General features: G+C 36.9%; 2 protein-coding genes across 5 annotated transcripts in view; one reads left to right on the forward strand and one right to left on the reverse strand.

The window, feature by feature from the left end:
* cog5 (component of oligomeric golgi complex 5) overlaps positions 1-14,970 on the reverse strand; it is a 187,072-nt gene extending 172,102 nt beyond the window's left edge. The window contains exons 1-6 of the mRNA XM_088645186.1: positions 14,822-14,970; positions 10,659-10,798; positions 8,056-8,113; positions 5,708-5,762; positions 5,408-5,477; positions 1,524-1,644 (exon numbers count right to left, since the gene is read on the reverse strand). Coding sequence (XP_088501312.1) covers positions 1,524-1,644; positions 5,408-5,477; positions 5,708-5,762; positions 8,056-8,113; positions 10,659-10,798; positions 14,822-14,870 — 493 coding nt within the window. The 5' untranslated portion in view covers positions 14,871-14,970. The remainder of the gene's footprint in view (positions 1-1,523; positions 1,645-5,407; positions 5,478-5,707; positions 5,763-8,055; positions 8,114-10,658; positions 10,799-14,821) is intronic.
* A 122-nt stretch (positions 14,971-15,092) lies between these two features.
* Positions 15,093-21,811, forward strand: dus4l (dihydrouridine synthase 4-like (S. cerevisiae)). Of its 4 annotated transcripts, none has more exons than XM_088645195.1 (8): positions 15,093-15,247; positions 15,960-16,210; positions 16,969-17,175; positions 17,624-17,830; positions 18,370-18,487; positions 19,033-19,155; positions 20,218-20,444; positions 21,466-21,811. In XM_088645195.1, the coding sequence occupies exons 4-8, from the start codon at positions 17,674-17,676 to the stop codon at positions 21,726-21,728; spliced, it is 888 nt and encodes a 295-aa protein (XP_088501321.1). In that variant the 5' UTR covers positions 15,093-15,247; positions 15,960-16,210; positions 16,969-17,175; positions 17,624-17,673; the 3' UTR covers positions 21,729-21,811. The 4 variants fall into 4 exon arrangements, with proteins under 4 accessions (XP_088501321.1, XP_088501319.1, XP_088501322.1 ...); XM_088645193.1 differs by having other exon boundaries at positions 17,709-17,830; XM_088645196.1 differs by having other exon boundaries at positions 16,969-17,161; positions 17,709-17,830.
* Positions 21,812-22,187: the final 376 nt, after the last annotated feature.

The following is a 22,187-nucleotide window of genomic DNA, read 5'->3' on the forward strand; positions in this document are numbered from 1 at the left end:
CATCCTTCCATTCATACAATTACTGTACCTGGCCCTTATGGCACTGCTATAACCTCTACCTCTGGTTTAATTTCTTTCAGATATGGGAATAATTATAATGTAAGAGCTTAACATATTCACACAGTACACTGAATTGCGGATGATGAGACACATGAATGTCATAAGCTTTTCCTTCCAAAAACACTATTTTGAGCCACAAGAAGGATGGGCTCTGACAGAGGAGATGACTTCTGTGTGTTATTCGTACAATACAATAACTGAATCAACTGTATGTTAACCTGTTGATCGTAACTTTTTTCCTCCAAATTAAAAGCAGTAGGAAATTCAAAAGCCATCTATTTGCATTAGAGTGACTCATCAAGCTTTAGACCATGACTACAAATATCAAATCTGAGAGTGGGGGAGGACACTGGTTAAAGTTAAAGCACTATGAAGTGTAGTTAAAGGGCTACTGAAAGCGGGTATAGTGTCCAAGAAAAAGGTGTTCCCTGGAAAGGACCATGAGAACAAACCCCAAATGCCTGGCTACACTTCTTGAAAGGGACCACAACCTTGTTCATGAACTGTTACCGAAAAAGGCTGGAATAATGGAATATTTAAATTCCATTAACATTTTTGATTGAGAAATGTTATTTTATTTCAAGTCATATTTATCAATATTAAGATCAATATTTGCAACAACAGTCACAAATTCAAACAATTTGTTGAGTTCCATTCAATTGGCACATACTGTGCGATGTATGCAAAATGTGTACATAAGTCTTACCACAACATATGTATTTACGTACAAAACCACTGATTACATGCTCTACAGCAAACTATGGCTTCATTATTCTGAGAAGAAAGTCTATGGTACTCGTACTTTTGTAGTGCAAAAACCATCTGTTGTTTTTTTTAAAAAACACACACACAGCCAAGTGGTTCTAATACTTGGTTCAAGAGCTCTTCTGCAATCTCAAAAGCAACATGGTGTAAAAGAAAAAGGATTTAACAGCAAGAATGCTTTAATGCTCAGAATAGCAATTGAAAAGCCTTGAATACTTCAAATACTTGAATATATATATTACTGTATACGCTTAGGGTAAGTCAAAGGTTTTTTTTTTTGTCCTGATGTGCTAGCAGAGATGAGAAAACTCTTTTCAGTCAAGACACAAACGACTGCACAAATCTGGCAGCTACAAGGACTACAATAAATGGATTACCCAGGCTAAATCCGTGTACTGTGACGACACACACAGATAAGCAGATAAAAAGTGCCTTGTTGTCAGAGGACTGAAATAAAGTGCTAGGAGTCTGCAATTCTTGTACGTTACCTCACTTTTTAATTAAAAAAGTTAATGAACTAAGAAATGCACTCAGCAAGACTGGCCCTGGTGTGAGTATACTGTATGCATGTCTGTGTGTGCCCTGTGAGGAACTAATGGCCCATCCAGAGTGTATCCTGCCTTGTGCCTGCTGCTTGCCAGGATAGGCTCCAGCTATTTTGGATAAAGCAGTAAGAAAATAGATGGACAGAAACTTACCCAGCTCGTTCAGGCTCTGGGCAGCTTTGGTGATCTCTCGACTGCCACCCTGAAGCTGGCCCTGGAGTCTCTTGCTGAGGTACAGGATGCGAATTATCCTTCGCAGCAAGTCACAGGCAACCTAAGAAAAGACCGCATGAAAGAATATCGTTACGTGAAAATGACAGCAAGCCATGGAAGACTGTGAGGTGGATGTTGCCATCCACTGTCAATCAACGTTTGTGGTTGTTTGAGAGGCAAAACAAATACCACCAAACCCAGATGGGATACATCCGCTTCTGCTTCACCTCATTTCAACAGTTTAAACACATCAAGGACAGGCTGCTTTCAAACGAAATCGATGACATTAAACAAAGCTATCCAAACTTATAATAACAGCAAGCAAAATTATGCCATAACTGTTCTGAGAAATTCAAGCACAGTGCACCCCTTATTTTATCTGGTTTGGTTACTGTACATATAAAGCCATGATCATATCAAATTTACGCTGTGCCGCATGAAGCAGAGAAACATAATATGGGACCTGCTAAGGAAACAATTATATTATACATTTTTTTACAATTGCCACTGTAAAACAAATTCCAGAATGATTTTCATATGGTATTTACAGCAAGCATGTTTCAGTCAAAATGTCATGCTTTTCAACCATAACCAATATCCATTTCCATTTCCATAACCAAGCGGAGCTGTTTACTATTATTATTTTAAAAACATTCTATTCTGAAAAAATTAAATAATTTTAGTTTACTAAAACCAACTGGCAGTTAGCTCAAAGCTCGTCACAGCAGTCATACAAATATAGGTTAGCGAAAAAAAACAGTGACAAAATAGAGCAGTTCTTTACAGCAGGTGCTCTTGTGAAAAAAAAAATAGATGTAAAAATGAAAAACATTCACAAAAGTACCAACCTGCCATTTCTCCCAGGATTTTGTCTACTAGCAGCAGTAACCAACATGCCTACAATTACTGAGGCTGTGTAACAACACACAGCCAAGGATATAACACTAAATCTAAGACATGACTAACAAGCTCCACCACACTGTAGGTGACAAGATGAATACTCTAAACTCCTTCTCTGACTGCTCCTGATGGACAGGTGAGCCTCCAGTTAAACCAGAGGTGAGTCAGGGTCTGTTACCCGATACACAAGGACAAGACTGTGGATTATGAAAAGGAAAATAATCTGTTAGGATTTTAGTTTTCACTACAATAACTGTAGTGAAAACTAAAAACATCACAACCCATTTGAAGATGAGAATTCTTTCAATGTTTTTATTCAAATAAAGTGAAAAGGACGAGGCCTGAAAACACTTATGCAGTAAGTCAGGAGGGTACACAGCAGACTTTTACAAAATGTATTCCCCTTCCGTGAATACAGAAGGTCAAAAATGTTTTAGAACATCATTAAGAAATCATTGCTGCTTTCCAAAAACTGTCATGATGTCATGAATGCATTAGCTGGACAGCAAAAGAAGAAAGATGGAACCTTCCCTTTTGTCTGTATATACATAAATGATGATGTTATGACTCAGAGATTACAGTTGCATGAACTACATCAATTTGGTTCTTGAAATGAAAAAATGATCTGGAGTTCATTAGCTGCCAAAATAAATGAATGATTAATTGAGATATACTCAAAACAGCGAAATAACGTTTAACCTCTCCTTTTTGAGAATGTCTGAAACAAGGTCATCTTGTGGAAGAACACAATAAATAATGATTACGTACAGGAGAGACTTCCCTTTGCAATGTCAAACATGACTGCAATGTCAACTTGTAGCAGCAGTGAATGCCACTTCTCAAATCCCAGCCTGACAGCCTGCCATATTTCCAGGGGTTGGGCTTGGGAATAACATTTTGCAAGGCCAGTAAAAACTCAAAGTTATTCCAAGTATTTTAAAATCAATACACAGCATAATCATTTATTAATTTAGTTGTCTCCTTTGTCCTAGCCAAAAAAGCATGTAAATAGAGTATATATATGATGTCTATAAGCCTATACAAAAATATTCTCTGTCTTCAAAATACCCATCACAGCTGCTTTAAGGAAAGACGTGCAATCAAAATATATCCGTCACCTTCACCACAGATACATATCTACTCCAGTTACTAGCTAAAGTGAACTCTACAGCATATGCCATTTACTCTGACAGTCAGCCAAGACAGCAGGAAAAATCTGATGGCAAAAAACAGGACACAGAGCTCAGCACACTCAGAGTGCCACTTGACAGTTCAAGAGAATTAGCCAAGACAGACTTGATGTAGCCATAAAATATGTGGGAAGGTAGGAAGAAGAGGAAATTATATACTGTACGGTAGCACTTCCAAGACGTGTACTAATGCCAATTTGTTATGCATAACCAAATAAAGAAGCCACCATGAGCCAGGAAATCCTCAAAACGGGTTTTCTGAAACGTCCACAGATGCATTTCAGAAACCGACAGACTTGTTAGGGTTGAGGGGCCAGAGATTTACCAATATCTTTGTTACTGGTCATACAGTTAAAGTAAAGCTCAATCTCAAATGTTGAGACTCAAAAAAGGAACTGTTAAAGATCCCATTGCTTTCAGTTTTAAATTTATTTCTTCATGATGATGGAGCTTCAAGCAAAAGCAATGATGTAATGAAACTAAAGCATGCTGATAGCATGACAGTCTTTTATCTTTACTACTCAAAATGATAGAGTGAATTCTCAATGGAAGACCAATAATGGAAAACATATCTCTAATAAGAGTTCATTTGTTAAAAGAAAAACAAGAAGCAATGCTAAATATAGTTTTTTACAGCAACAAATACAAGATAGGTTATTAAGTCAGCTCTTCCTTCTTCTTACATAATCTTTCAATTCAAGTCAATTAAAAAATCATTCGCACCACACATTGTACAGTCCTCTCCATAAAAACACATAACCTTAACAATATTGTGAAATAATTAAAAGCTTTAAGACCTTCCTTTGTCTAATGGAATGAATAAATAGGGAATACAACTATTTTTGTCAACAACAGCAAAATAGGTAAAACTACTTTAATAAAACAGTTCTGATTAACAGTATTTTATGCAGTACAGTAATATTTAAACAACGCATTTTAACCAATACATTAAAACCTCAAATCTAAAAATTAGTCTTGCTCTTCACAAAAATAAAATCACAAGATACACAATGAAATTCAAAGGAAGATAATGATCCCACACACATAGAAAAAGGTTTAACTCCTTTTTACAGTACTTATTTTTTAACCAGTGTAATTTTAGTATAGTGTTTAGCATATGTCATTGATTCATTGAATAATTAATGTACGCAGTAAATTAGTTATTTTTTGTGTGCAGCCCTATAGTTGATAGATCTTCAGCCTTACAATCAATATGTACCATAATCATGCATTAGTGTGTCCTAAAGAAGCAGTATATTAGCTTCTTCTCTAAATTCAGAAATACTCCAATGGAGAACTTTTGAGCGATGAACCCGAAGATGTTTTTAATTTAAAATCTAAATTAATTTAGCAAAGGATGTTTTAGTTTTTTTATTAAAAAGGTAAAACAGCCAAAGTCCAAAAACATTTGACCAGGCCTTTTAATTTATTTCCAGTCTACAATGCTTTAAAGACCTTTTCAAGGTGACATTGTCATTTAAAAATGTGCTTTGGAAAAGCGTGTTACAGTAGAAATTAAATCTAATCTCATCCGTTCTGCAGGAATGATTTTTAGCTTTCAAAACCATCCAAAAGCAGCTCAGAAATGTTCAAGGAAATCCTAGGGACTAGCCAAAGAGATTTTAATCCACGCTGAAATGTCTGATGCCTTTTTCATCATCTCTTTTAAAATCTGGATAAGAGATGTTTTACATAAGGTAAATAACGAGGCGAAAAACATGGTCACCGACATACCTGTAATCGAGCCAGCTGTGCTGTACGAGCAACAATTTTATTGTATGGATCAACAATCTTGGTCCTAATCCTGTTAAGCAAAAAAAAAAAAGAAGCCATTTTAACTTCATGCAAAATGTTATTCAAAAAATTCTTAAATGACAGCGAAACACTACACATTGAAATAGTACTAAACATTCCCCGATGCAATAAGGTATTTCTTGAATAACAGCGTACTAGACTTAATTCATATAGTGGATTTATGGCTGCAGTTTTGAATTCACAGAGACATCCAAGACAACAGAGGTGATGAATTAGTACCTGTCAAGAGCTCCTTGTAAAGCACCAATTCTTGTCTGCATCATTTGAAGTACACCTGTGAATAGAAAAAAGAGCTTTTTTAAAAACATGGGCAAAATCAATTTTAAATTTATTAAGCTTTTTATTAAAGCAATAAATCAAAAGTTCAAGCTAGAAAAGCAAATTAATAACCCAACCATTAACATTAGTCTCCTAATATATCCATATTGTTAATTCATTTGCTTGAAGTTTATTAAATAGTTTCCAGTTTCCATCCTTCTGGGAATTCAAGCTTGAACGATTTCCCTTTGCTTCTGTGGTTACCTGATCTGCGACAGAGGAAGAAAATTGGAGAGTTGTGACTCTCAAGCCCACATCAACTTAATGTCGCATTGTGCCCGAGTCTCCACTGAAAACTGGCACCTCAAAATCTGTGACTCACCAACACACCATCCTAGTTAACAAGGCAGAGTGCACCACCGAGACTCACCTTTATATGAAAGTTTAAAGTTAGAATGATTAACTTTATTAGTTCAAGTCAACATATCACATTATTAAAAAAAAAGATGCTCCCACAAGCATTTTGGAGCAAAGGTTTGTTTTATTTTTCTTCTATGTAACAGCATTACCCACATGAGAAGCAAAGGCTCAACAAGCTCAAAGAGTAGACACTAATTAGTCATAAGTTCTATAGATTTTAGCTGCATGAAATGTGTTTAACTGAAGTGTCCAATCCATTAAGTTCAAATATTTCAATCAGAGTAGCACTGAATGAAAGTCTTCTTAGACATCAGAGGATGTCAAATTGATAAAGTGGAGTTAATTGGGAAGTGAAATTTAGAATACATTTCAACACAATAAGGCCAAGATGGCGAATGCTTCTTCCTCACAGCTCCTGGATTCTGCATTTGATTCCAGAGAGGGGCGCAACCTGTAGGGAGTTGAGATATTCTTTTGTTGTCAATATTGTTTTCCCCAGACACTACAGTTTCCAGTCCAAAGGTACAGTACAGTATGCTGGCTAGGTTAATCGGTGTCTGAATTGTTTTTGTGTTTGCTCTGTGCCCTGTGAAGGTCCGAGTCCTGCTTTGCACCCAATAAGAGGATCAACAATGCCGAGACAACACAGCGCACAGGAACATTAAAATTGTTACAAAGGAGGAAGCTATTCGGACCGTTTAGCCCACTGAGCAGTTAGTACCTAACTGATCCAAAGGTATCATCCTATTGTGGCAGTTTGTTAAATATTCCCACAACAAGGACCTGTACTTGGATATAAAAATATTAGAAAACATATTTCAACACAAGTGACTAAGCTACTACAAAAACACAGACCCAAAACCTGGTTAAAGACAGAAGCAACCCAAAAGACAGACAGTTCCTTCCTATGCATTAGAGTGCCACACAGTTGACAATGTGGCCGAAGCGCCACCTGCTGGAAATACTTATTAAATTAACCCAGCAGAGCAACAGGCAAAGAAAGAGCAACACTTAATTTCATAGATGTGAACGTGCAACCAAATGGGAAATACATCGCACTTTCTAAATGCTCTATAAGAACCTTGGGGTTAAGAAACCCTGAGGTTAATTAACAGAATGGATTTTTAAATACATAATTCAACAGGATCTTGATTAAGCATAAAAGCTAAAGATGCAGTTTCTTTTCAGAGAAACACCCCCTGGCCTATTAGGACAAGATCAGAAAAATCTAAAGGCTAAAAGTCCAACAAAGCTATGGAACACTTGCATTATTTAAACCAAAGTAACTAATGCAGAGCTCGCTGCATGCCAAAAATAAAAAGCAAAGCAGATCTCTAGCAAATGTCAATACCTGCCACAGCATCACATGCAAGCTTCTGTACCTTCAAACTGGCAAGAAAAGTGTCAATCAACAACAGTGAGAATCAGTCTCAAAATCTATTGGTAACAACCGAAAGGATTATCTCTTTAATCATAAAATATGAAGGAAGCGAAGCCACTGTGAAATCATGCTGAGCAACACTTCATCATTAAAATCCACAGAACACAGCAGGGCTTTCAAAAATAAATTGGTTGGATTAATTTCCACAAACGAACACTGCTATTCCCTTATGCGAAACAGATTTTCCATCATCAAATGATAGACAAATACACAATGCTGTGAAATTAAAACAAAAATAACCAAAAGAGTTTACCGTTAGAAATAACCACATTTTTTTTGTGAGTGCAGCAGCCTTATAGGTAATTCAAGTACAAAAAATCAAAATGGTTGTGTTGAGTGTAGAAAGACTGGAAACCAGCAGCAAATAAAAAAAAGCAACTGAAACACCTGGGTATCTTTGTATATTTGTTACAGAACACTTCAACAAGGGCTCCCTGTGGACAATTACCTTCCAAGGATTCAGTCCCAGTTGCTTGGGCCAGTAAGTCTTCGTGTCTTGCTACCACCTAAAAAAAAAATCAACATGAAATGCAAGGATATTTTAAATAACTACTGAACACATTTACAAGTGTTTGATTTCCTCCCATCTTCCATTATTGGTTTCATTTGGTATCATTTATCAACAAAATATTGTTTTATGATTCAGATGCAAAGCAATCCTAGATCATATAAATAAAGACTGTAGGAACAGTTCCACTGAAACCTGCATTATCTGATCTTGAGAAGTGAATTGGTGACCTACTCATTAAGTTGACGTTTCCCTCTACCACATGAATGGAAAGAATAAGCTATCTATATCATCCCAACTGACAAGAAAGTGTGTCTGTTCTTTGTTTAATAAGGACTGAAATATTCACCAACAGCTCAATGACTGTCCTCTACATGAACTGTGTACCTAATATTAGTCATGGATCTAGATATCTTCAAACTTTCAGATGCAATTAGATGTTGCAACTGCTTTTCCCTGGAAACTGAAACACTGATAATATTGCTTATCTGCTTTTAAAGTCATGCTTGGTTTTCAGTTTCATAAGCACCAGAGACAGGACAGGAACTGACCTGATAACCACATATATCAACAAAATCTTGTAAGGCACAAAAGGAAGCCCATCTATTTTTTTTCCTCTTTGGAGTAGGATATTGTTTTTAATTAATGGTGCACCCTTCTGTGATATAATGTCATTTCACATCATATTGTTTTACATATTTTTTCATAGACTCCTTATGAAGGTTGCTATCCTTAGACAGGTATTTGGCATTCTAATGGATAAAGACCATAAAATACTATAGTTTCTGAGATCACAAACCATTCAAAACTGAAATAAAAATAAGATGTTGACATGTTGATAAGATGTTGATAAAGATAAGACAATTGGGTTTGCATGTCACAAAAAGAATAAAAGATACTTTGCTCACCTCCAAACCCTACTAGAATCGGTCTTTTGGATCATCTCTTGAGAAATTATTTTTGCTCCAACAGCACACTAGCAAAGTCAAATGGAATTTCACACAATAACAGCATCAGAGTCACTTCTGCTACAAACATAATCCAATGGCTGATAAATTAAATTCAGCATTGGGAAACTAAAAATGTAACTGCTTTAAAAAATAGTTTAGATCACCAGGACTTTCCAGTTAATGTATTTCAAATGGTTTGATGCACATCCTTTTATTGAATTACTTTTTCTGCAGGATTCTCTGATGCCTACTGACTATTACCAGCTTTGCATGCCAGCTAACTCATCTCCTAAGAGTATCTTAAACAGATTACCAGGCTACAGTGTACTGCATACTAATTAATACTACCATATATTTTCAGATTATTTTAATTTTGAACGGGTGGTTAAAATGGGAAAAAGAATATTAACCAAATAATTTGCACAATGGGGTGTGCCAAGTAGCCCAACTGGTAAAAGTGCTTGAGTGAGTGCATTCTGAACTCAGGTTCAAGCCTGAGTCATGTCACTAGCTAACACTGACCCCAAACAGTGGCACACGATTGGCCGATTACTGCTCGGGGTGGGACAGGATTTGTCACCCAGAGTTCTCTTGGTGCTCTCTGATACAGCGTCCCCTGCAGCCCCCCAGGCTCCTGCAGATAGGCGGTGTAGTCTGTGACTGATGCACCTCTCCTCCTAAAGGCACCGATTCACGACAGGGCTGTGCCGTCTGTGATTTATTAGAGGCCGACTGACTCGAAAGTGGGCTCCTGTGTTGTCATCACAGGAACCATAGCCAAGGCATGAAAAACAATTGGCTAACCATAATTAGACTTGTATACCAAATACAGTGCATTCAGACAATTCTAAATTTAAAAAAATAAATTGAATAATGACGGAAAAAATACATAAACAACTACATTGAACAGCTGTTCTAAAAATTGTTTTTATTTTCACTTTCATAGGATTATGACATTGTTTTAATCTTCTTAAACACCTCCAAAGGTATAAAACATATGCTTGGAAATAATCCCAATTCTGCCGAGCTGTGCTTCAGATTGTTGCCCTAACCTTTTCTTGGTGGGTTTTAACGGGAAGGTGACTACAGAAAACTTCTTCAAAATATACAGGTTGGTAAAAATAGAACAGAAAGCATTAAGTATTTAACAAAAGTCCTTAAAACTAGAACAGTACTTTAGACAGCATTGTGCAAATCAATTGTGTCTTACCTGTCATATTCAATTTAGTCTAAATTGCGCATTAAAAAGTTAATTTTTCCCTTAAAATTTTTTATGATTAAGCGTGAATGGTTCGAGAACCTAAACAACAAGCATCATTGAAGCTCCATCTTGTGTTAAACCAGGCTTCAGAAAGTATGATAAAAGGCCATTTTTCAATCGCTTCTGACTTTCTGCTGAAAAACGAGAACAAAAAGACAGCTGGTTTTATAAACTCCAGATGAAAATGCTTACCCTTTGGACATGTTGCTCAAGGCATTCTTCAGCTGTTGCATGTTGTACTGCATCACACAACATAAACCAACAGACAACAATCCCGTGTCCTGTATTTGCCCTCAGAACTGTTATACAGTATAGCACTTATCTGCACATACCTGTAAATGGAGCTCTTTGTCCAACTGGCTGATGCCTTGGGCAAGTTTAGCTAGCTGCTCGGTTATTACTGCATGATGAATAGCTTGAGCCGTGTAGGTCTTGACATCGAAGTCTTCTTTGCAAAAATCTGCATAGCACTCTGGAAATAAAGTTTAATGTATTACAAGAAGGCAACATATACAAATTAGAAAATTACACTGTGAATCATGGTAACTACAGTGCATAAAACCACAATTCTGCAACTCTTGGAAAAAAATATCTTGATATCTGAAAGTATAAAAAGAAAGAAAAATCACATTCAATAACCTAGCTATGTAATGCGATTGCCATACTTGATCTGAAATTAAGTTTTCATGCCAAGAAATAAACAATTCAAATATTTCAGAATATAAAATGAAAGATCAGCATCATTGTAGCATAACAGTAGTGGTGCAGCCAAATGGCTTGGTTTGAAAGTACTGAACCCCCTGCACTCCCACCCTGAAATGTACAGGAGATACGTTTGTGTTCAGTGAAAAAAACTTATAATTCATTTATTACAATCAGTACTACAGAACTGAAATTGGTTTTATCTCAAAAATACATGGATATATTTGATAAATCAATATCTTTCTACATTAGCAAATATAAGAACCACTTAGACAAAGCATAGTATATTGTCAGAGCAGGTAGATGTATCCAAATTTGAAGTAACTTAATCCATTACTGACTGGATTTCCAGTAATACAAATCATAAATATTGCTACAAAAACTGATGAGTCTAATTCTCCTAGTGAGAAACATAATTATGGCTTGGAAATTCGGCAGACAGATGAAGTATAGTATACATTGGATACCACTGCCTAGATAGCAGATATACCTGCTCTCTGCCAAAATAAGCATTATGGAATAAAGCAGAACAATCAGTCTAGCTTACTACAGTTGCTTTAAAACAACTGTACTGTTATGATAATGGTCTTTATCTCAGCATTTCTTTAATCCTCATTTATATTACATGATGCAAATACTATCAGATACCTACGGTGTCTATAGAAAGTCTACAGCCCCTTTCAGATTTTATAACCTGGAATTAAAATGCTTTAAAATATATATATTTTTATCTACTCATTCCACTTCACAACTATCCTTCAGAATTTAAAAAAACAAAACTTAAAATACCTTGGTTGAATAACTTTCCATCCTCCTTGTAATAACACTCCTAAATTAACTCAGGTGTATCCAATCACCTTCAAAATGACACAACAAATTAACTGATCTCCAACTGTGTTAAACTGTAGCAATTCAAATGATTTCAGGAAACGTTCCGCAGTTCCTGTAGGTGCATCTCAAAGCAAAGCCTCAAACATGAGAACCAAGGAGCTTTCAAAAGAACTCCAGAACAAAGTTGTGGAGAGGTACAGATCAGGGAATGGATATATGAAAATTTCTAAGGCCTTGAACATCCCTGGGAGCACAGGGATGACTTAATATTTGTTAATAATAACAAATATTAAGTAGTGGAAAATACATGACATGACCAAAAATTGCTTCAGTCTAGAAAGATTGATTCAAGAGGCTAATAGAGGCCATTTTGAAAGAGCTACATGTTTCAATGGTCAAGACTGGTCAAAGTGTGCAAGAGACAACAATATCCCAGGCCAATATGGCAGGATGGGCAAGAAGAAAGTTGTTACTGGAAAAAACAGCAACACGGCATTTAAGTAATGTTGCAAAATGTCTTGTGGTCTGAAAAAACAAAAATGGAATGTTTTGGCCTAAATGCGAAGTGTGACATGTGGCACAAACCAAAACAAGACATCACTCAAAGAACACCATCCCTACAGTGAAGCGTGGTGATGGGAGCATCATGGTATGGAGATGTTCCTCACCTGCAGGGGCTGGGGCACCTGTCAGGTCAGCGGGGAAAATGAATGGAGTAATGTACAAAAAAAGTCATTTTCCATACTCTGCAAGAAAGCTGAAATGGGGACAGAAGTTCCACCTTTCAGGGGCACACAGTCAAAGCTTAACGGGAGCAGCTAGTTAACACAAAAGGTCAACGCAGCCCTGTCAGAGCCCTAAACCTAAGTCCAACCAAAACATTGAGGCATGACTTAAAAACTGCTGTCCATCAGAGCTCCCCAAGGAACTTGACAGAGCTTGAACAGAACAAATATTGCCAAATTTAGATTTTCAGAATTTCCTACAGCCTCACAGCTGTAACTGCTGCCAGATTTGCTTTCACAAAATATTAATTCTGGGGAGTGGAGACGTATCCAATTGTGATATTTCAGTTTTCATATTTTTAATGTATAATTATTTCCCAGTAAAAACATTGTTCCCCTCAAATGTGTGGAGTATGGTTGTGTAGAGAAAAGGGGAAAAAATCCTCATTTAAATGCATGAAAATCTGAGGTACTGACTATAAAATGTGAAAAAAGGTCCAGGGGGTGTAGATGTCCTATAGACACTGTATTTTATTTATTATTATTAATAATAAAATGATATAAGTAAAGCATTTAAAGTATATTGAAAATGTAAGTTTCTTCATTTTTACCTTTTACAAGAGCCTTACCTACATAGTACTGTTCTTACAACAAGGTTTTTTTAAGAATCTACACATTCCTTTGGCTTCTACAGTAAGGACAGTTAAGATGTTTTTTTTATATACAAATCAGAAGATACACAGTGGACATGAACATGATTCCATCAACAAGAGGAAAACAAGAGTCACAGTATCACACAAATCTATGCAGGAATGTTTGGGAAAGAAAATGTCCACATGTGTGTGAGGTTTAATTTCACTTGTACAGAATGGTAAGGTCTTGCTTTAACAATCCGAAGTGTTAGGATTTGTCATAAACACGAAAAATAATCATAAAACGATGTATGTGTAGAATGATATGCACACTGGATTTTCTTCTTTTCTCAATCACAAACAAGTGCAAGAGAAATCCTGCAACGTGTCCTGTAGCCAGCAGAGGGCCTTTCAACGCAGTCTGTAATGCGCACTTACAGTGAAGACGTAGTTTTCCCATATAAAAGTTATAAGACCAGTGTCCTTGCAACCCCTATGTACTTGTGTAGATTATGTCTATTAACACATTGAGACATAAATGTATTGCCACGCAATCTTCATATTCACTCAAATCTGAGCAACCATGAAAAAGTAACTTTTTTACAATATGCTAACAAGTTTTTAATAGACTTGAGTATCCATATAAATATGCATTTCTTTTTCGAAGAAGTCTGTACAATTGAGTAGTGTGTGTTGCCCGATATATCAAATATCAATTTTGTATTTTAAATAGGCAAATTCCTTCAAACATTCGGTTACTTTTTAATAACTATAAAGTAACTTACTTTCTTGTTAATATAAAGGTTTTAAGTGCAGTATTTCCCGAAACCTAAGCAACAGTTCAAATAAACACCTTAAAAAAGGTTAACACCTATGGCGACTTATAGGTTGAAAAATCTGAACAAATTTGAGTGCCATAATACGTTCACGTAATGTCTACATTTCACAGTGGAGTTAATTAGGCGAATACATATAACTACAGTATTAAAATTCATTCTGTATACATGTTTCTTACTGTACTAATTCACGAACGCTGATGCAAAAAAACAGTTACATGCAGGTTAGTATTTTGTGGGAATGTCAGGTTGAAGACTGCAGACCGATCACAAACACAGTTGACGTTCATTGGTGTTGTTTTTGATATCATTATCACAAATGGAAATAATTTCAATGCAACAAAGCACCCTGAATTGTCCATAGCTACCTAAATGGACTGGGAATCTTCATTATATTATGCATGCATTTCGTACACTATTCATTTCAATATTACTAAATATGTCATTTTTGAGTAATTTATACATAAAAATGCTGTTGCATGACAATACACTATAAACAACATTAACCATTAGCTAATTTGAAAGAACACGCTATCCATTATGCAAGTAAAAATAACGCTTACTGGACTAAACGAGAAATTATTCAATTGTTTCTTTATATTAACAGCTATTCAATACGAAATAAAAAAATCCAGCCTCCAATTTTAGTAGTTAATGTAACTTAGTTCTTCAATCACATTAGAGCTAGCCTCAAATATAAAGTGTACAAAGAAGACAATGTGTAAATGTACTAATAATGCAGGTTCCAAATATATGAAAAATGCATTACCATCTTTCAAAAGTTCATTTGTGGACGCTGTTTCTTTACTTCCTTCCATGTTGGCTACTGCCACCTTACCTATCTGCTGACGTATAAATCAAGCGTCAGGAAACGCTGCTTTTTAGAGGCACAATATTATAAAAATATATATTATTGCGATAATTCCCAACGCTTTACTTTTGTGTAAAATCGTATTTTGAATAAAATATCAATAGGTGTATTTACATTTATTAACAAATATAAGTATCTTTCATCAACGGAGCGTATTCTGAAGAGGTACAAACTGAAGTCCCTGTACACGTGGTGCATTGTGGGAGTTGAACAGTTCCGAGTTTCTACAAAATATGGAATATTTGGCTTGCTCCAGTGTAAACCATCTTAATTTCAAACGATTGAGTTTTTAATATGATTTACTTTGACACTTACCTATAACACGTAAGTTATTTACTCGATCGAATGTTTACCCTAGTCTGATAAAAGCGATTTCAAAAGTGACTTTTGACATCTTTAATGATTCGTTGCTAACCATGGGCAGCCAACAGTGGGAATGATTTAGTTCTCTGGGGACGATTCAATCAAAGCTAGGGGAGTAGATACTAAGTAAAATAAAAGGTGGAAGTTACTCAAACCTTAAAGAGACAGGATTCAAAACTCGATTTTTAAACCCAAGATCAGCTACTAGTGAGGTTGACAGCCATAGCTTCTTAAGTATTTTTATTGTAGGACTATTTAAAAACAAGACGAACAACAACATAAATACTTTTTTGGATAAGACAGAGCAAAGACGTCTCCAGGAACTCTAAATATAACAAATCCTGGTGCAAGCGGATGCAGACGAATGGAAGTTGCCCTGGTTATTCTGGTTATAGTACTTTACGTACAAATTAGGCGCATAACGAGTTATTTAATTACAGCGGCGTGTTGAGTGTGCAGTTGGAAAGAATGATGCTTATGGCTTACAAAGTATTTTGGAATTACTTATTTGCCTAGTTTGCATTACTAGTGACAAAACAGTTTGAGCCCAGCTGTTAATTCAGTGTTCATATTTTATTTTGTAAACCGTTAATCGTAGTATCGATCAGAGACGACCACTTAATTCAGTTTATGTTCCTTTTATCAATTAAGTTCTGTTTATGAAATATTGTAGGACCGTCCTCTGAACCAGACTTGGAAACGGCGACTGAAATGAGACCCTGTATTGGAAATCTATATAATGTGGAAAATAAATATTTTATAGTGTTTCCTGATTACGAAGAGAATAGGGCGTTTCTTATCGGTGCAACAACTGAAGCAACCATAAATCTGCTTGGTGTTACTTCTGCTAATTATGAAGTCAGTGTGATCTGAGCATATCAAACAGGACGGAATATCATAAGTGTCATACGGAAAGTTTACCAGGTACGTTTTCGTAAAGATATGGTTTTATTTCATTAGGATTAGAAGGATGGGTGGTTTTGGATACGAATGTTTTGTTGGCCTTCATGGTATTTAATAATCAGGTATATTTAATGTAACAAACTGATATGAATTGGTATAAACTAACAGGTCACACAAATATGATGGAATAGTAATGGAAGATTGAATACACTTATCAAGTCCTACCTTGCCAGATAATAGAAGTTTGACAAGACTGAGCATGGTCTGTACTTTGGCAAAAAAAAAAAAGGCATCAGTGGTGAGTCCAAATGCTGAGGGCTATTGGAGGACTGGACTGCCTCTGTCTATTTTTTACTAATTCCTATATATTGTCACATTAGAAACTGTCATTGGGCAATTCTGAACGGGATGCACCTTTTACATGGTTTTGTAACGGCAACCCATTATAAAATCTGACCTTAGGGACATCTTTAATAAGGTTACCATGCACACTACCTCTCCTTTCAGGATACTCCTGTGGTTCTCCTGCCCCTTAAAAAAGGCCACAGTGTAGACATCCGGAGGCAGCTGTACTTGAATGTGTGGTTATGGGGTCAGCTGTGCCTTCATTGTGAAATGCATTAGAATCACCATTTTGATTAAAGGCCCTCATTTATCCCATGATTGATATCAAATAGATAATAGAATGTTGGGTTTTTTTTTCCATTCAGAGGTTTTATAGCATGTTGTACATGTTATCTGTCCATCCATCCATTTTCTAACCACTTCATCCAACACAGGGTCGCAGGGGAGCTGGAGCCTATCCCAGCAGCCAGCGGGCGCAAGGCAGGATACGCCTTGGACGAGACACCAGTGCATCGCGGTGTTGTACAGTACATTTAATTGTGGGATTTTTCTGTTATCACCAAGGACATGGAAAATGTTATGGATCTATTTCAGAAAGGCCAAGTTGTAAAAATATGCGCCCCAATGGTACGCTATTCAAAGTAAGTACAATTATAACACTTCCTTGCCTGGAAGCCTCTTTATCCACCTCTGAAGTATAGCAAACCCACCTTTGTGGCACAACGGCAGCCCCACCACAAGGTGGAGTAGTTTTCAAATTGAAGAATCATATTAGGACCCACACAGACCACAGGGTGAGTGCTCCCTACTGGTCCCACTAGTTCCTCTTCCAGCAGCAACCTTAGCTTTTCCCAGGAGGTCTCCCATCCTAGCATCATGCCAGGTGTGAGTTGCAAGGTGATATACTGTAGCTGCTGCCTATATCACTGGCAAATTTACTGAGGGGAGAATAGTACAAAGGGGAGAATAGTATTTGTTTCTCCTTTTAGATTAAAATGTGGACATTTCTTGAACTTTGTGCCATGAACATAGTATAGTTTGGCACCTGTGTTGAACTCCTTCACTGTGTGGAAAACCTTTCTTTCTTAGAGGACAACTGTGATGACGGGCAACCACAAACTGGCAGGACAGGTATAAACATGAATGTTCATATGCCATTTCTTCGTTTTCCAAGGCTGGCTTTTAGATCTCTTGTACGCAAATATGACTGCGACCTCTGTTTCACCCCCATGATCGTCGCTGCTGACTTCATGCGATCTAATAAGGCTAGAGACAGTGAATTCACAACAAGTCAAGGTAATCTGTTGTTGCATGACTTTACATTCTCTATATTATATGATATACAGTATAGGTAATAATATAATCTGTTTTAAGAAAAAGTGTTTTAAATAAAACTGAGTATCTGAACTGAAGGTTGGTATGTTACATTTTTTTTTGATACTAAGAATTCAGTGAAACTTGTGTCTGTTCATTTTATTAAAAATCACAAAGAGCGGACATTTCTTTATTTGGTTGATGCTTTGGCTGATGAAAGGCATATTAAAGTGGTTAAAGTTTACTTGTTTATTTCCTGTGCAAATTTTGGTATCTATTTATAGATACTATTATGTTTTTAGTTTTATGTATAATTGCATATATTTTATTGTTATTATATTATTAGATTTATAGATACTATTTATATAGCAGGTTTTGCTTCTGCAGTGTGGGTAGTGTACAAGAGCTTACTCAAAGTTACAGGAGCATCAGTGTGGATCACAGCCTGTGAATCTGAGTATGGGAGTCCTGAGTCTGAAACATTAGTCCAGAATGCCACTGCGTTGTGTCTTGTGTCACAGCTGATCGCCCTCTGATTGTGCAGTTTGCTGCCAAGGACTCTCAGACACTCGCTGATGCTGCCTGCATAGTCTCGCCTTTCTCTGATGGAGTGGATCTGAACTGTGGCTGTCCACAAAGGTGATGCCTCTTCATAACCCATCCAGCGTTGACTCAAGTCCCTTAAATCCCTCAGGTATTGAGGATCAAGGGAAGTAAGAAAGGATCTGAAGGAGATGGATTACAGTGAATTATAATTAATACAATTGATTAATAACTTAGTGCCTTTAAACATCAGGATCCCCATGAATATGTAGCTGTTATTTTAATGTACAACTATGTACACATAATTATTTAACGTGTGTAACAATTGGATATATACTACAGTGGAAGTTCAGCTGAGCATTGCAACAAGGACAAAAGTGATATCAGGCTGTTAATTCCTTTGACTCCCATTATGTTCCAATATATTTAATTTGATGTTTTTAAGCAGAGCTTTACATTAATAGTGATAAAAGTGATATAGACTGTATTTGTTTTCTGTCTCCAATTAATTTCATTTGTGAATTGTACCATAACAAAGTTAATGAGCAATTGTTGTAACAAAACAAAAATTCACAGGTGAATGAGAAGGTTTTTTCAGTTGTTCACTATGACGTTTTGCTTTTGGTGTCGCTTTAATCAAGATGGGCCATGGCAGACGGATATGGTGCTTGCCTGATAAACAAGCCCGAGCTTGTTCGAGACATGGTGAGGCAGGTCAGAAACCAAGTGGAAAATCCCAAATTCTCAGTCTCCATCAAAATACGGTAATGCATTTGTTTGGTTATTGGTACAGTTCATTACATTATACAGTATATCCATGATCATATAGAGTATTAAAAGAAGCCTGTCACTCTGTTTGTAAAAATATGCGTGTAGAAAGGTATACTAATTTTGAGAATTACATTGGTGTCATTTTGATTAATTTATCATTTCTGACTGGCCATCTGAGTGACCTTCACAATTGGTACTAATGCTAAATCAGCTCATTAGTAAGAGTTGATTGGGCACAGGAGATGTGGTGATTTGACCTACTAAATGTCGTACATGGTGAAAATCAAAATAGAAAAACCAGGAAGGAACCAATATGCCCCACTTTCAAATGAACAACTCGGCGCACCGTTGCTCAACTTTGAGGGTGTTCACAGCTGGAATATTCTAACCTAGCAAGATGTAACAGGTGAATGCAGTTTGGCAATGAGTATCCACAGTCTGGGAGAGCACAAATCACTACAACTCCACAGGATTCATTCAGAGGCCCAAAGGTGATGGTCTGGCTAGGAATGTCTAAATGCTACAGTACGTACCCTCACACCCGAAGAATGCTCCACAGCTGAAAAACGTTGTGGTTCTTCTCTTTTCAGCATGGAATAAACCTTTACTTGTTCCTTAAATTCTACGTATCTCAAAATGCAGTAAGCTTTTCCCGAGAACTCACTTATTGCCTTTCCTGTTGGTCTATTCCAGCAGGACAACGCACATCTTCATGTGGCTTATGTATGAGCGCTTTCTTGCAAGATGACCGCTGTGCTCTGGATGCCGTGCCTGCCACACCGAACATCTGTAGGATGGGTCTAGCACAGGGTGGCATCTAGGGCTTAGAGACCAGCTGTCCCCAAAATAAATGTATTCACTTCATGTAACAGATATTTTTTTTAATGTCTCCCAGTATGAAAATCCTGCCCGGGAAAGTAACATTCCAAATGGGTGTATAATTTAAACTTAATGCCACCCAATACTTTATGGAATAAAACTATAACTGAGATTTCTCATGTAGTTATTAATCTAGAGTGTATTGCATTGTTCTTTGTTTTCACCTTTCGGACTAGAATCCATCGTGATATCAGGCTGACGGTTGATCTGTGCCAGAAGGCAGAGGCAGCTGGTGTTTCCTGGGTCACAGTCCATGGGCGGACAGCGGACGAACGTCACCAGCCAGTGCACTACGATGCAATAAAGACCATTAAAGACAGCTTGTCTGTCCCTGTAGTTGCCAACGGTGATATTAAGAATCTCAAAGATGTAGAGTCTACTCGCCAGCTCACGGCGATTGACGGTAAGAGACCATGGTCACTGTGCGTATTTCTGGAAAAAGAGGATGCTTACAGTACATAGTAGTTAGAAAACCTGCCATTTGAAACGTGTCTTATTTTGCAGCCCTAGTGTACAACCAGATTCTAAATGAAATGGCTCTAAGTCAGATTCCCAATCAGCAGGGAGAAGGAAGGTTGTAGGTGTGGCCAATACAGAGTACATTTTTTAAAATATTTTTTTCTATTAAATGACCACTTACTTTTATTTTTTTCTTTGCCCCCTTGCAATTTGTAATTGGTAATTATCTAAAAACTTGACTTGCTGCTGTTGCCCTCGAACATCACACCATTTCTGTGGTGTTCATTAGTCTATATTTCATAATCAAGTTAAGAGATAAATGCCAGCACTATTTTGGAAATGGTTCTTAACTAATTTATTCATTGTATTAAAGGTTTTGTTTAACTGTACGTATTTGTCAGCGATACCTCTCCTTATTGTGCTGAATGCGTACATTCATGTTAGTAACTATGTGTTTAAGGTGTTCTAGGGAATTATCTCATTTATAGTTATAGTATTGAAATATGTCTGTCTGCAATATCTGCAGAAATGCCAACACAAATATTTGAAGTAGCCTTCCCTCAATTATCAGATAGCCTCCAATTCCTGGTAAAGGTCTCAGTAATCTAGAACCGATCTGGGATGCGAGGTGGTACTACACTTCAAACTGGACACACAGGGCACACACACATACACAGGCATGCAGAGACAATTTAGAGATGCTGCTTGACCTCTCCGATATGTTTTGGCATGTGGGAGCACCCAGACAAAACCCTGGGCACCCCAAAACCCACGTGTACACAAGATCACACAACATCACACAGAAGACACCGTCAATCTCAAACCCAGTACCTAAGAGCTACGAGGCAGCTGTACTAACCGACAGGTAACCCTTCCTCCACACTGATGTTGGAAACAAAATATATGAATTACACCGATTGTTAATTTTATGCTACAAAGACTGTCTCTTCTTCTCTTTTCCACAGGTGTAATGGCAGCAAGAGGTTTGCTAGCCAATCCAGCAATGTTTGCTGGGTATGAAGATACGCCATTGGAATGTGTCTGGGACTGGGTGGACATTGCTTTAGAACACGGAACTCCCTTCACCTGCTTTCATCACCATTTAATGTACATGATGGAGAAGATTACCTCGCAACAAGAAAAGAAAGTTTTTAATGCTCTGTCTAGCACCTCTGCTGTTCTAGATTACTTGAATGAAACTTACGGCTCCGCTCGTGAGATCGTTTAGGAATTACAGGGGGAAAATGTTTTAACCTTTTAAATGCTGTTTTAAGTGGAGTTTTTTTTTAAATAAAGTTGTTTTACATACAATGTGTATTGTATGACTTGAAAAAAGGACTAAACCAACTGTAATTTTTTAAATAATCTTTTTATATATGTTGGTCAAATTATAACACAGTTCATAAAAAGACTACTATTGATGGAAAAATATTATGGTAAGGATCTGAAATCAGCTTTGTAAAAGGAAAAATGGAAACTTGTTTTGAAGGAGAAAAGCCACTTTACTCACAAGCCAAGTGCAGCACCCACCTGGGTGAGGAGTGGTAGCCACTGTGCACCATTATATAGCAGATCAGGCGGACAGCTGCAAAAAATGTTAATGGGGAACTTTAGGTAAATGTTTTCAGGCCCAGAGTGGAATTTAGACAGGACACTGGTGTAACACACCTGTTGTTTAGAAACACTG

This window comes from Lepisosteus platostomus, chromosome 9, assembly GCF_059453375.1.
Source record: "Lepisosteus platostomus isolate fLepPlt1 chromosome 9, fLepPlt1.hap1, whole genome shotgun sequence".
NCBI lineage: Eukaryota > Metazoa > Chordata > Actinopteri > Semionotiformes > Lepisosteidae > Lepisosteus > Lepisosteus platostomus.